Consider the following 11,646-nt stretch of genomic DNA (forward strand, 5'->3'; position numbering starts at 1 on the left):
CTGTACAATTTACAAAAATTTACAGAAGCATAGTTTGCTTATGTGAGCAATTTCTCCAGGTTAAAAAGTAGTTAGATGTTTCTCTACTTCTTATGGAAAAGGCAAACCACTGCAGTTTTCCTCAGGACCTGGGAGAAAATCCAATAAGAGTTGTGGTCCGGGAGCCACTGAATGAATATACAAACATCCTTTTTGTTTCATTTTTTTCTATTTGGGACACTATTTAATCCTAGCTGGCCTAGAACTCAATATGTAAACTAGGCACAATTCTACTGCTCCACCTGCTCAATGCTAGCATTACAGGCACGAGCCACCATGCCTAGTACCTAATTTCCATGGGACTTCAAAATCCTCATCATTTCCAACCACTATCTTTAAAATAAGCAAGGAAGAAAAAAAAAAAACTTGATTCAGAAGTATGATAAATTTCAAATTGCTTTAATTTTTTTCCAGACATAATTCGTTGTCTCTGACTACACTTTTACTTACTGCTACTATTTTATCATTATAGTTTAATATTCAAAAGTGCTAGGGCACACAAAAATCTTGCTCCATCTTACGTGTATAGTCAGCCTCTGCAGCCACAGATGGGATCTGCTATATAACACCTCAAGGACATGGATCATGCAAGTCTCAGTCCCACAGGGGAGCTCTCACACGCACTTTGACTCACATAAGCTCATTGCTTTCTGGCTTCCTTCCCCAGCTTCCCCTGCCCCCAACTCTTTAATGCGTCTTCTCTATCTCCTTGGGTATTCTCACAGGTACCGAGGAAAACTGCAAACTCAGCTCTGACCTCGGCCCTGATGGAAAACTGAATTTGGAAAGGAGCCCGTGGAAGGAAGAAAAAAAAAAAACCTCACTCTTCTCTCTGCCTTGCAACTAATCATCCCCCATTCACAGAAGCAGGGCTGCCCTTTCTGTGGGGAACTGTGACTTCAAATTGCAAGGGACCATGGTTGTCAAGACACCAAAACTCTGTTCCCCTATTCAACTCCATGGAGAAAACTGAGAATCTTGTTTTAATAAAAAGAAATTTGATTATGAGCGAAAGCACAAACTGCCACCTTCTCAATTAACCTCTGGAGGTTAATTTTTGGAGCCCATCCACTAGTCTATATGGTACAGAGGAAAGCATTCCTCCACATATACGCTCAGAGGTGGTAGTTTCAATCAAGGCTCAAAGGAGGGTTTTATAAAGACTTACATATTAATATTTGAATGGAATAATCAAGTTACTCACATTACGTATTTCCTCTGTACCTGGAACTATATGCTAAGCTCTTTTGAGCAATAAAGCCTTTTCACTAACTCTAGAGTGAGGCTGCTTGGGTTAGAATGACAGCAACAGTACGCAATAGGGAAATACTTGTCTTAGGTTTCTATTGTTGCAGGAAAACACCGTGACCCAAAGAAGCTTTCAGTAGAAAGTCTTTATTTGGTTTACAGGTTACACAGTCCATCATGAGAAAAAGCCAAGGCAGGAGCTGAAGCAGATACCAAGAAGGGGTGCTGCTTACTAACTTGTTCCTCGGGCTCATGTTCATCCACCCTTCTTAAACCTTCCCAGGAGTGGCACTGCATACAAGGGGTAGGGAGCCTCCCACATAAATCCTTAATCAAGAAAATGTCCTCACAGACTTGCCCACAGGTCATCTGATAGAGGGATTATCTCAATTGAGTTTATATAGACATAGTTATCTAAACCCAGAACTATCCACATACATTTAAGCATTTTATAATAAAATTCCATAAGTAGCCATCTAAAAAATAATGCTAGATTTCCAGAGCTTGCAGATTTTCAAATTTTGGAAAAGAAATACATGTATAGCCAGAGGTGATCTAACAGTTCAACGATGGCTGGATTGGTACCACTCAAGCAAGCATATTAGTATTCCTAGAGGTAAATAAATGCATAGTCTCATCAGTAGAATAAGGAATGTCTTACATGGCTTCACTTTTGCTAAAGAAACCCAGTTTTGTGAAAGGACTTGAGATCAGGTTTAATGCTAAGAATTAGAGACCACAAGACTCTAAGGGATTGAGGGTTTTGATGCAGGTACACTACCACTGTTTTTATTTTCTTTGATTCTCTCTTTTTTGGGGAGGGTGGTTCCAAGACAGGGTTTCTCTGTGTAGCCCTGGCTGTCCTGGAACTCACTTTGTAGACCAGGCTGGCCTCAAACTCAGAAATCCGCCTGCCTCTGCCTCTCAAGTGCTGGGATTAAAGGCGTGCGCCACCACCGCCCAGCATTTTCTTTGATTCTCACAACTCATATGAAAGTTCAAAACACTAGTTCCACTTCATAGTTGATGAGACTGCAGCCCAAGATGGTCAGGAACTTAACACAGATCATGTGGTTTACAAGTATCTAGATTATGTTCCAACCCCATCAGCCTGTCTACATTTACTCATTGTCATTAGCAAAGCCATCTACTGTTTCCCCGTAGTCTTTCTTCGTAGTGTTTGCTGTCAAAGAGGAGTTAGAACAACAGATCATATCATAGAGACAAAGAAAAAGTAGAAAGTTGTAGAGAGGAAGGATCTAAGAAATAACTGCCCCTTGCTCAGAAAACAAACATAAGTTAGTCAGGCATGTCCATCCCTGGGAATTTCACCACCAGCACATGAGCCCACATAACCTTTTCCAACCAGAACACAAGCTCTTGCATAAAGCCAGGCTTGGCTTCAATTCTCATGCCATGTGTACTCAACTGCTGTTCCACAGATCCCTGAGTATGCAGACGCTCATACTGCATTAGGGAAGGCTGAGGTCTGGGTGAGCTTACACTATAGAAACTGAGAGCATTTTTCCTAACATCAGGAAGCTATTTACTAACGTGAAAACTAAAAACAGGACAGCAAGGCAAAACACACTAGGTGACAGAGGTGACATCACAAATCATCACTCTGTTCATTTTTACTCTGGCATTACTATGATTTGTAACAAGTGAAATTCATGAAGGAAGTGGCCTTCCATACCTAAAGTTGTCTAAACTAAATCTGAACACTTACAGCTTGAATATTTTAATTTCTCTCACCTGCAAGAACTCAACCACAGCTAAAGTACCCAAGTGACATGAAATTTACAACCTGTCATCTGATTGTAAAACCTGGTCTCTCACCTTACTCCATGAAAAACTCCAGTTGCTAAGCCTCCAGGCCAACTCCTCAAGTTTGGAACAGAAAAAGGACATGAGAGTTTCACAATATTCCAAAGGGAAAAACATCACCGTTCCAGAGACAATACTAAGAAGTAGAAAGGGCTGTCTATTCACTAGACCCTTGTGACTCTAGTATCATGAAGAATTAAAAAAAAAAAAAAAAAAAAGACAGAAAGCCTTTGCACAGAGTTGCTTGACTTGGCACAAAGGAAAGGAAAGAGAGGGGCCAGACGCAGACTTGAAGGCTAGCTCTGCCCCTAATTCACAATGTGATCCTGAAAAAGTTTGCCTCAAGAACCATACATTCTCCACTGGGCAGTGGTGACACATGCCTTTAATCCCAGCACTTGGGAGGCAGAGGCAAGTGGATTTCTGAGTTCTGGATTTCTGAGGCCAGCCTGGTCTACAGAGTTAGTTCCAGGACAGCCAGAGCCACACAGAGAAACCCTGTCTCGAAAAATTAAATAAATAAATAAATAAATAAATAAATAAATAAATAAATTCTCTCATCTATAAGAACTTCTTAGAGGTCTTATGAGATTTTCGGAAATGGCAAGTGGGAGTCATTCAGCTCATTGCTTGGTTGAAAAATACTGATCACTCAAGAATGGGACAAAGGGAGTGAGGCTTAATGTAACAACAATCCACAGGTGCTGCTGTGGCCCTGGTGACCAGACTCTCCTGATCACAGCTCCAGGTGTATCCACTTAACCCACTCCGTCCAATATGAGATGAATGAAGTTCAGAATAACCATGACAGATTCCTCGTTATCGTAAGCAGACTTTGCATATCTTCTGAGTCAGTGGACATGGGCTGTTTGATTCTAGCAAGGCTGTTTACATAGTCACCAAAGTGATGTCTTGGTTTTGAGACAACTTGGTTTTTGACTATGTTAATACCGAGAACCATGAACAGATAGTGTAAAACAGAGAGGTTGGCCTCGATATGTAAATCAGGCTGGCCTTGAACTCACAGTTATCCACCTGTCTGCCTCCTGAGTGCTAAGAGTAAAGATGTGTACCGCTACAACTAGCAGTTGACAAATTCTTTCACCTAAGTCTCTCCCATCTCAAATAATGTCGCTGCTTTACATATAATCATCACCCTGCCTTTTCCCCCCAGTACATCTCAACCTCACCATGACCACAATGCCTTCAGCATTCTCCGCTCCTAAATCTGCAATCTTCATCTCAAATTCAAGGCAACATCCTCTCTCATCTGGCCTACTAGATGTACCCTACTTTCTGATTTTCTTTCTCCCCAAAGTTACGTTCTCTACAGAAAGAGACGGTCTTTCCAAGCCTCTGCAGGCTGCTCTTGAACTCTTGATCCTCCAACCTCCACCTCCAGAATACTGGGATCACAACCATGTATCACCGTAACCAATTTATGTGTGCTGTTTGAACTCTGAGCTTCATGAAGGATAGGCCATTACTTTACCAATTGAGCTACATCCCCAGCTCCCTTTGCCTGTTTTTTTGTTTTGTTTTGTTTTGTTTTCTCCTAGTTCTTGGATATATAAACCCCTAGTATGAATAATAAATATTTAGTGTATTCACTCACTAATCTCTTCTCTTCCAGTCAAGAGAAAAGCCCACATGTTTAATTGCCCTATGACTTCCTCTTTTGGAAATTCCCTAGGGTCCTGCCCACTTGAAGAATGGAGGGTGGTGGAGGCAGGGGTTTAGTATCTTCAAATGTAGGCCCTGACTGAATTATGGGGATGTGAGCGGGATTTAATAGCTGTGCCAAAACCAAGGCAACGTTAAGCATGAATCTTTTGCCTTACTGTCCTCACTGATTCATGGTCATGTCACCTCCAAAGAAGTCCAAGTTGCATCACAGAATAGAAGAAGATTCGAGCAGAGGCATAGATTTCCACGGGGTCCCTGCTTAGGATCAAACAGACCACGTCCATTGACCCAGAAGATATGCAAAGTCTGCTTACGATAAAGAGGACTCTGGCCTCAGTGGAGCCATACGAAGCTCACAGTCTCTGGTCTCTGTATTTTAAAAGAGGACACTGCTTTCCAGGCCCTTTCCTGGGTTCCTTATCATATGGGTTGAAATACTGAGTAGCTCGGTTTCTGCAACGAAAACAGTAAACCTAAGCTCCACTACATCACACCAAACCTTGAAAGTAAACTTGAAATGTCTTCAAAATTGTATTTTGTATTTGGTCAACCTCAAGCAAACAGAACACTAAAAATACTACCTGTTTTCTCTTCTACTTCCCAAGGTACCAAAATTATAACTTGACACAGGGTGGAAAACAGACTTACCGGCTTCTATGCATTCTGGCTTCAGACAGTACTCCTGTTTAGCTTGGAAACTTAGGAGACCTTGACTCACTGAAAAAACAGACCAAAATAAAGGATTGATTTGTAGCAGAACAGAGTACCACCAAGTTAAATAGGTTTGGGCACATACGCAAGACAGTTGCTATCAGTTCATACTTCTCGTTATTGACCTGGCAGTCCAAAAGCAAGTTGGCTCAAAACCAAGGAACTGCTTTGATAAATATGTAAACAGCCATGTTTAGAACTAAGCCATGGCTATTCTGAAATTCATTCCTCTCGTATCGGGGAGGAGTGGATTGAGTGGGTAAAACTGGAGCCATATTGAGGAGTCTACACACCAGAGCCACAGCAGACCTGCAAGCTCACTAGAGTGTGCGCATTTTCGTTCCAGATCTCTGGGTTCAGAAACTCTGGAGGTGGGGAACAGCCATCTTGTCTGCCTTGGGTTTGGTTGACAGAGATTGAGCCCAGAGCCTCTCAAAACTGAGCAGCATGTACCTTGGAGATACACACACACACACACACAAATAAACAAATTTTTGTACAAATGAAATCATTTTCAGGAATACTTCCCAGCTGGTGGCAAGCAACATCATCTATGAGGAATTTTCAGTCCTTTGACAAAGTTCATGCTTGAGAATCATGTAATGAAGTCACAAAAATAAAAGCATTTTTTAAAATCTCATAATGTTTTAAGTAAGTTAAGATTTTGTGTTGGGCCACATTCATCGCTGTCTTTGACAGTATGCAGGGTGCAGGCATAGGTTAGATATGAGTGTGTTTTCAAATGCAAAGAAGAATGCACTGGCTTTGAACTTCAGTTAGGATCTTTGAACTTCAGTTAGTTAACAAATATGAGCCTAAAATTAAAACCCTTTTGAAAACTACATGCTTTGCCTCCATAGCTGAGAAGTTATGAGACATTCATTATTGCTGGGCTCTGTGAGTAAAAACAAGGAATCTATGAAGATATGGCCATGAAGAAATGGACCAGGGAGGCTGAGAAATGCAGTCTAGAAGCCTACATTTCTGCTTGAGATGCAGACCTAGAGATCACCTGCCAGTCTGGCATGTCTTATTATTTATGAACCCACATCCTAAGAGGAGCCTACTTTGTCTTTGTTCTTTTCTCTCTTCCCTCCTCCAAACTGCCTTTTTATCTGTGTTACATTATAGATTCAAGAAACTTGCCGACAGAACCACTCAGGCCTATTTTCAAAAGAAGTTTTATAACATAAAAGGAGTGTTTTGATATTTTTGCAAGGAAAAAAATAGGTAAAAATATATAGACTGCATAAAGATCAGTGCAGGACATTTCAATGTACCTCAGTGGTGGAACCGTGGTGAGATTTTTCACTGTAACCAATTTTTACATGTTTACCAAATGTACTTCAATGGTACTTTTTATGATGGGAACATAAATTTTACTAGAAATTATTATTATTAAATAACAATAATTTTATTATTATTAATAACCACTTTATTTTTAAATCTTATGATTTGAAAATCTACCCTATTTCTTTTTTTTTTTTTTTTTTTTTTTTTTGGTTTTTTTCGAGACAGGGTTTCTCTGTATTGCCCTGGCTGTCCTGGAACTCACTTTGTAGACCAGGCTGGCCTCGAACTCGGAACTCAAGAGATCCACCTGCCTCTGCCTCCCGAGTGCTGGGATTAAAGGCATGCGCCACCACGCCCGGCTTCCCTATTTCTTTCATTAAAAAGAAATGATTATTAACACAGATGTGTTAAAAATTCAAACTAATATCAGTTCTTTTTATCTGACAATGTGTATAAGGAAGGTTTCTATCTCCAAGACATAGAAACAGAACAGAAAGCATGAGAAAAAACCCACAAAGCTGGGGTCATCATCACCCAAGTAGCGACTGGAACCCACAAACCAAATCGAGACCACTGCCTGCTTCTATTTCTGTGAAAAGCCTTGATATTTTTAATAGTTGGGGGAGAGGTGCAATGGAGAATACTATATCAAAATATATAAAAAGTATTATGGAACTGAAGCTTCAGAATCCAGAAAGCAGATTTTCCTGGCTTCCATTTGTGCACACTGTGTCTGTGGACACTTTAGTGCTACAATGAAACAGAGCCCTGAAATAAGGAATGTGTGGCAGTGGAGCCAAAAATATTTACTATCATCTGGCCTTGACAGAAAAAGCTTGCAGACCCCTGCATCTGAGAAACAGATTTCGGGGGGAAAGGAGAAGGGAAGAAGAAAAGAACACTTGAAAATAAATTGGTTATGGCTATACTGTTGTACTGGATATTTTTTAATTCCCTAGGTTTTCAGGTCCCACCTCAGACCACTGGCAAGCACTCCTTCTATAGAAGAGAAAGACAAAAGAGAGGTAAGGCAGGGTCCTAGGCATATGTCTGAACTTGAACAGACACAGCATACACTGCAAAGTCAACCAGGGAGCACCTTCAAGGGAAGATGCTAGCTAGAATATTGTCATGAAGAACATTGCTTTGCAGGCATATAGCAAGCTACATGCAGAGTGGAAGGATCTGGGGCAGACAGTAAAGAAAGGGGCTAGTAAAGCTTAGTGCTGACATAGTTTACAAAAATATAAAGGTCCCTGGGTGGGGATGGTGGTACAGGCGTATAATCCTAGCATTTGAGGCAGAGGCAGAAATATCCCAGTAAATTCAAGGTCAATCAAGGCCAGACAGGAATACATAGTGACTGCCTACCTGCTCATAGACAGACAGACAGGCAGGCAGGCAGGCAGGCAGGCAGGCAGACAGACATTCCTGAGTGTAGACATTCCTGAGTGTAGATAGATGTGCTCTGAAGCAGTGTCTCCTAAAAAACCCGCATAAGCTATTCAATCCTCCCTCTCCGTGTCTTGTGAAGATGCAGACTGTGAAACAGTAGACATGGGAATGGGAGCTCAAGCTTTCAGGTGATGCAGACAGTGGAGCAGCAAAAAAAAAGAAGAAAAAAGAAAAAAGAAAGAAAGAAAGAAAGAAAGAAAGAAAGAAAAGAAAAGAAAAGAAAAGAAAAGAAAAGAAAAGAAAAGAAAAGAAAAGAAAAGAAAAGAAAAGAAAAGAAAAGAAGAATGAGGCCAGACCATTAGCTGGTCCTATTTATTGTCAATCATCATTAGACCTTCTCCAGAAGATTCAAGGTGAGAGCCAGGTTACTAAACCTACTGGGAAGTTATCTTGATTTTTTTTTCATCCCAATGACTGACCCAGTCATAAAGTCCCTCCCCCGACTTCCTCCCCTTCTCCTTAAATCAGGGCTCCCTGAAATAGCAATGTTTGACTTAGTGAACTCTTACCTAAAATTTTTAGTGCTTGTGTCAACAAATCATCTTCTCACAAAAAAAAAAAAAAAAAAAAAGACTTGCTATCATTGATCATCTTAAGGTAGAATTGAAAGGGGTTGCAAAATGCTATTAACATCACTGAAAAGAAGACATATTTTGACTTACATGATGACCACTTGGATTTGTAAGTCTGGGAGTATGTGTAAACCTAACCTCTTAGGCACTTTCCACGTGATATGTAGATCCCTGGCATGCCCTTAACATTTCTCCTCCAGTTTTAAATTTCAGTAAGTTGATCATCTAAAACCAACTTTGGAGAAACCTCACAACGGTTTTCAAGAACCACAGATTCGGTCACAGGAGTGGGAGGTCTAGCTTCACCAGAAAGTGATATACTGATCCAATTTCCTAAGTCTTTAGCCACAGAAAACATGGAAAGGTAGTTTGCTCTTTTTAGCAGGGTTCTCAACCGCACAAGGCTAACTCTTTTAAAAGTTAATTATTGGTTTTCTCTTGCCAAAATAAACATGGCCTCCTGCATCGTGAATATGCCAAAAAATGTTTCCAAGCCTGCTGCATTTCAGTACACCTAGAATCCCTTAAGTATAGGGCTTGTCTTTAGGTGACCTTCAAGCCAATGAAATACTATGAGTTATATAAGAAAACTGTTACAAAGGAAAATAGCAGGAGTTTGGAAAGTCTAAAATTTTGGGCATCCCCTGTCTCTTTCTAACAGATTTCATCTTTCGTTCCCTTCTAGGAATATGCTTTTGTCTCCACATGCTCTCTGAAAACATCATTCTCACAGGAATTATAACAATAATGGAATCACAGTACTTTTCAAATCTTAAGAGGAAAACCTCTGCTTTCCTTCACATTCATTTTTAAATCTATTAGAAAGGCGAAGTTAACCATTTTGCATCCATTAAAATCACTGGATTTAAAAAGACTCAAAGAATCCCATTGAAGGACTGATTTATCTTTTGTGGATTGCACTTTGTAACTTGTTCAACTGAACATGAACAAAAGTCAAATAAAAAGAAATTCCAGTATGGTTTGTTTCCCCCCCACACAAAAAATGCAAGCATCTAACTATGAATTCATAAACACTCAATTTGTGAAATGTAATAAATACATAGTCTTTTCCCTCAGTACAACGGAATCCACCAGCCATTCCAAACTACTTTCTAATCCAGTTCGCATGCTGGACTATATATTTAATATTAAAGAAAAGCCTCCTTTTTCATTGATATAGCTGATTGAAACTGAGAGTATATTTTTATTTTTAACATAAACAAACAGCCTGCATTATGACAGGGTTTCTAAAATAAAGAATTAGAAAGAGTCTCCAGAGATGCCCAGTTCAGTGTCCTGGTCTCTGGAGCTCCACTTACCTAGAAAGAGCAGTGTGCCCAACACCAGGGTGCCACCAATAAACAGGGCCAGTGCAATCCGAATGCCTCGGTTGGTCCCCTTTCCAGTCTCCATGGTGCTCCCTGTTTCTGCTTCCATCAGAAGGGCTGGAGAGAAGACTTAGAAGGAAAGTCACTTTTCGTGGTTTGGTGGCTGGTCTCAAAAGTTTGTCAGGCGTTTGATATTCAAGACTCTCTTGCTCGTCTGCTAATAGACAGCTTTAAAAATTCCTGTCAGGAAACTTCCCCTCGACACCCTTTCTCAAATAATCCTTCACAAATGAAATAAAAGAAACTCAAAATATTGGTTGCCTTGGCTCGCCTTTGACTAGACAAAACAAACAGCAGTTGCTTTATCTTGGTGCTCTCCCTCAGCAAAGTCCCTCTCAAGCAATTGTTTGGCAGGCTTTTTGCTCAAGCATTCCGAGTATACATGTTTTACTAGGTTGCTGCACAGATGTTTTAGCTATTTAAACGTATAGTCACTTGGGGAGGAAAAAAAATTTGTCTTTTATCAAAAGTGGATTCCCACCCTCCCCCTAACCATGATAAGTTAGGTGGCAAGGACAGTCTGCATCCAATTCAAGATCTCAATTAGTTACAGATTTCTGCTATGACAGCCATTCTCCTTGTCTGAACTGTCGTCGTCAAAAGTTACTCTTTCAGTGTGTTAGTCCCCTTTTAAAGCCTTCTAAGAGTTCCTGGGATATCCTGGAGCATTTTATTTTAGGAACGTTGTGTATGATAGCATGTGCCAAAAATCAGTCATAGTCCATTGCAGTGCAAAGTAGCAATTAAGACAACCTACAGAGGCTGATGGTTTGGACTGGAACTTTTTTTTTTTTTTTTTAGGAAGACGAAGAGTACTCTTTGTGAGGCTAAGAAATGTACAAAGGACAGTTAAGTATATGAATTAAGCTTATTATCAACCACAAACGATATAGTAAAAAGTCTTTTACCCTGTGTGTTTTGACGAGCACAGCACCCATGTATTTTGTTCTCTAGCTCCTCCGAAGCAGACACTGCCCTGTAAGGTTTTATGTTTCCCTAAAGTGGTTATTTCAGCAGCTTCCTGAGGATTAAGTCAGACTTATTTGGTTCCACTAGAAAGATTGATTAAACACATTCTTTGATTACAATCAAATTCAAATGATGAAAAGCTGCTTTCTTTCTGGGGAAGGGCAACTGACATTTCAATAATATTGAAAGGATTTGGACTTTTATTACTTAATGATACAGGTATTACTAATTCACAGCACCGTGAATTGCTACTCACCTGTGCCTATCCAGCCAGAGGTCATAAGATGGTGGGAGTATAGGAGATGATTCAGGAACCTCTGTAAACCAGAAAAACAAAATCTGTGCCCATAGCTTTGGCAGTGACACCAGACCTCAGCAAGTACCAAGAAAGGAAGAACAACATGACTGCCCAGTCAGCCCTTAATCCCACACTTTTAATCCCAGCACTTGGGAGGCAG

At 40.4% G+C, this 11,646-nt stretch overlaps 1 protein-coding gene across 1 annotated transcript in view; it reads right to left on the reverse strand.

Moving 5' to 3' along the window:
- Window positions 1-10,798, reverse strand: part of Phex (phosphate regulating endopeptidase homolog, X-linked) — a 253,212-nt gene extending 242,414 nt beyond the window's left edge. The window contains exons 1-2 of the mRNA NM_011077.2: window positions 10,151-10,798; window positions 5,449-5,517 (exon numbers count right to left, since the gene is read on the reverse strand). Coding sequence (NP_035207.1) covers window positions 5,449-5,517; window positions 10,151-10,268 — 187 coding nt within the window. The 5' untranslated portion in view covers window positions 10,269-10,798. The remainder of the gene's footprint in view (window positions 1-5,448; window positions 5,518-10,150) is intronic.
- Between the last annotated feature and the right edge of the window lie 848 nt (window positions 10,799-11,646).

This window comes from Mus musculus, chromosome X (assembly GCF_000001635.26).
Source record: "Mus musculus strain C57BL/6J chromosome X, GRCm38.p6 C57BL/6J".
NCBI classification, from domain to species: domain Eukaryota; kingdom Metazoa; phylum Chordata; class Mammalia; order Rodentia; family Muridae; genus Mus; species Mus musculus.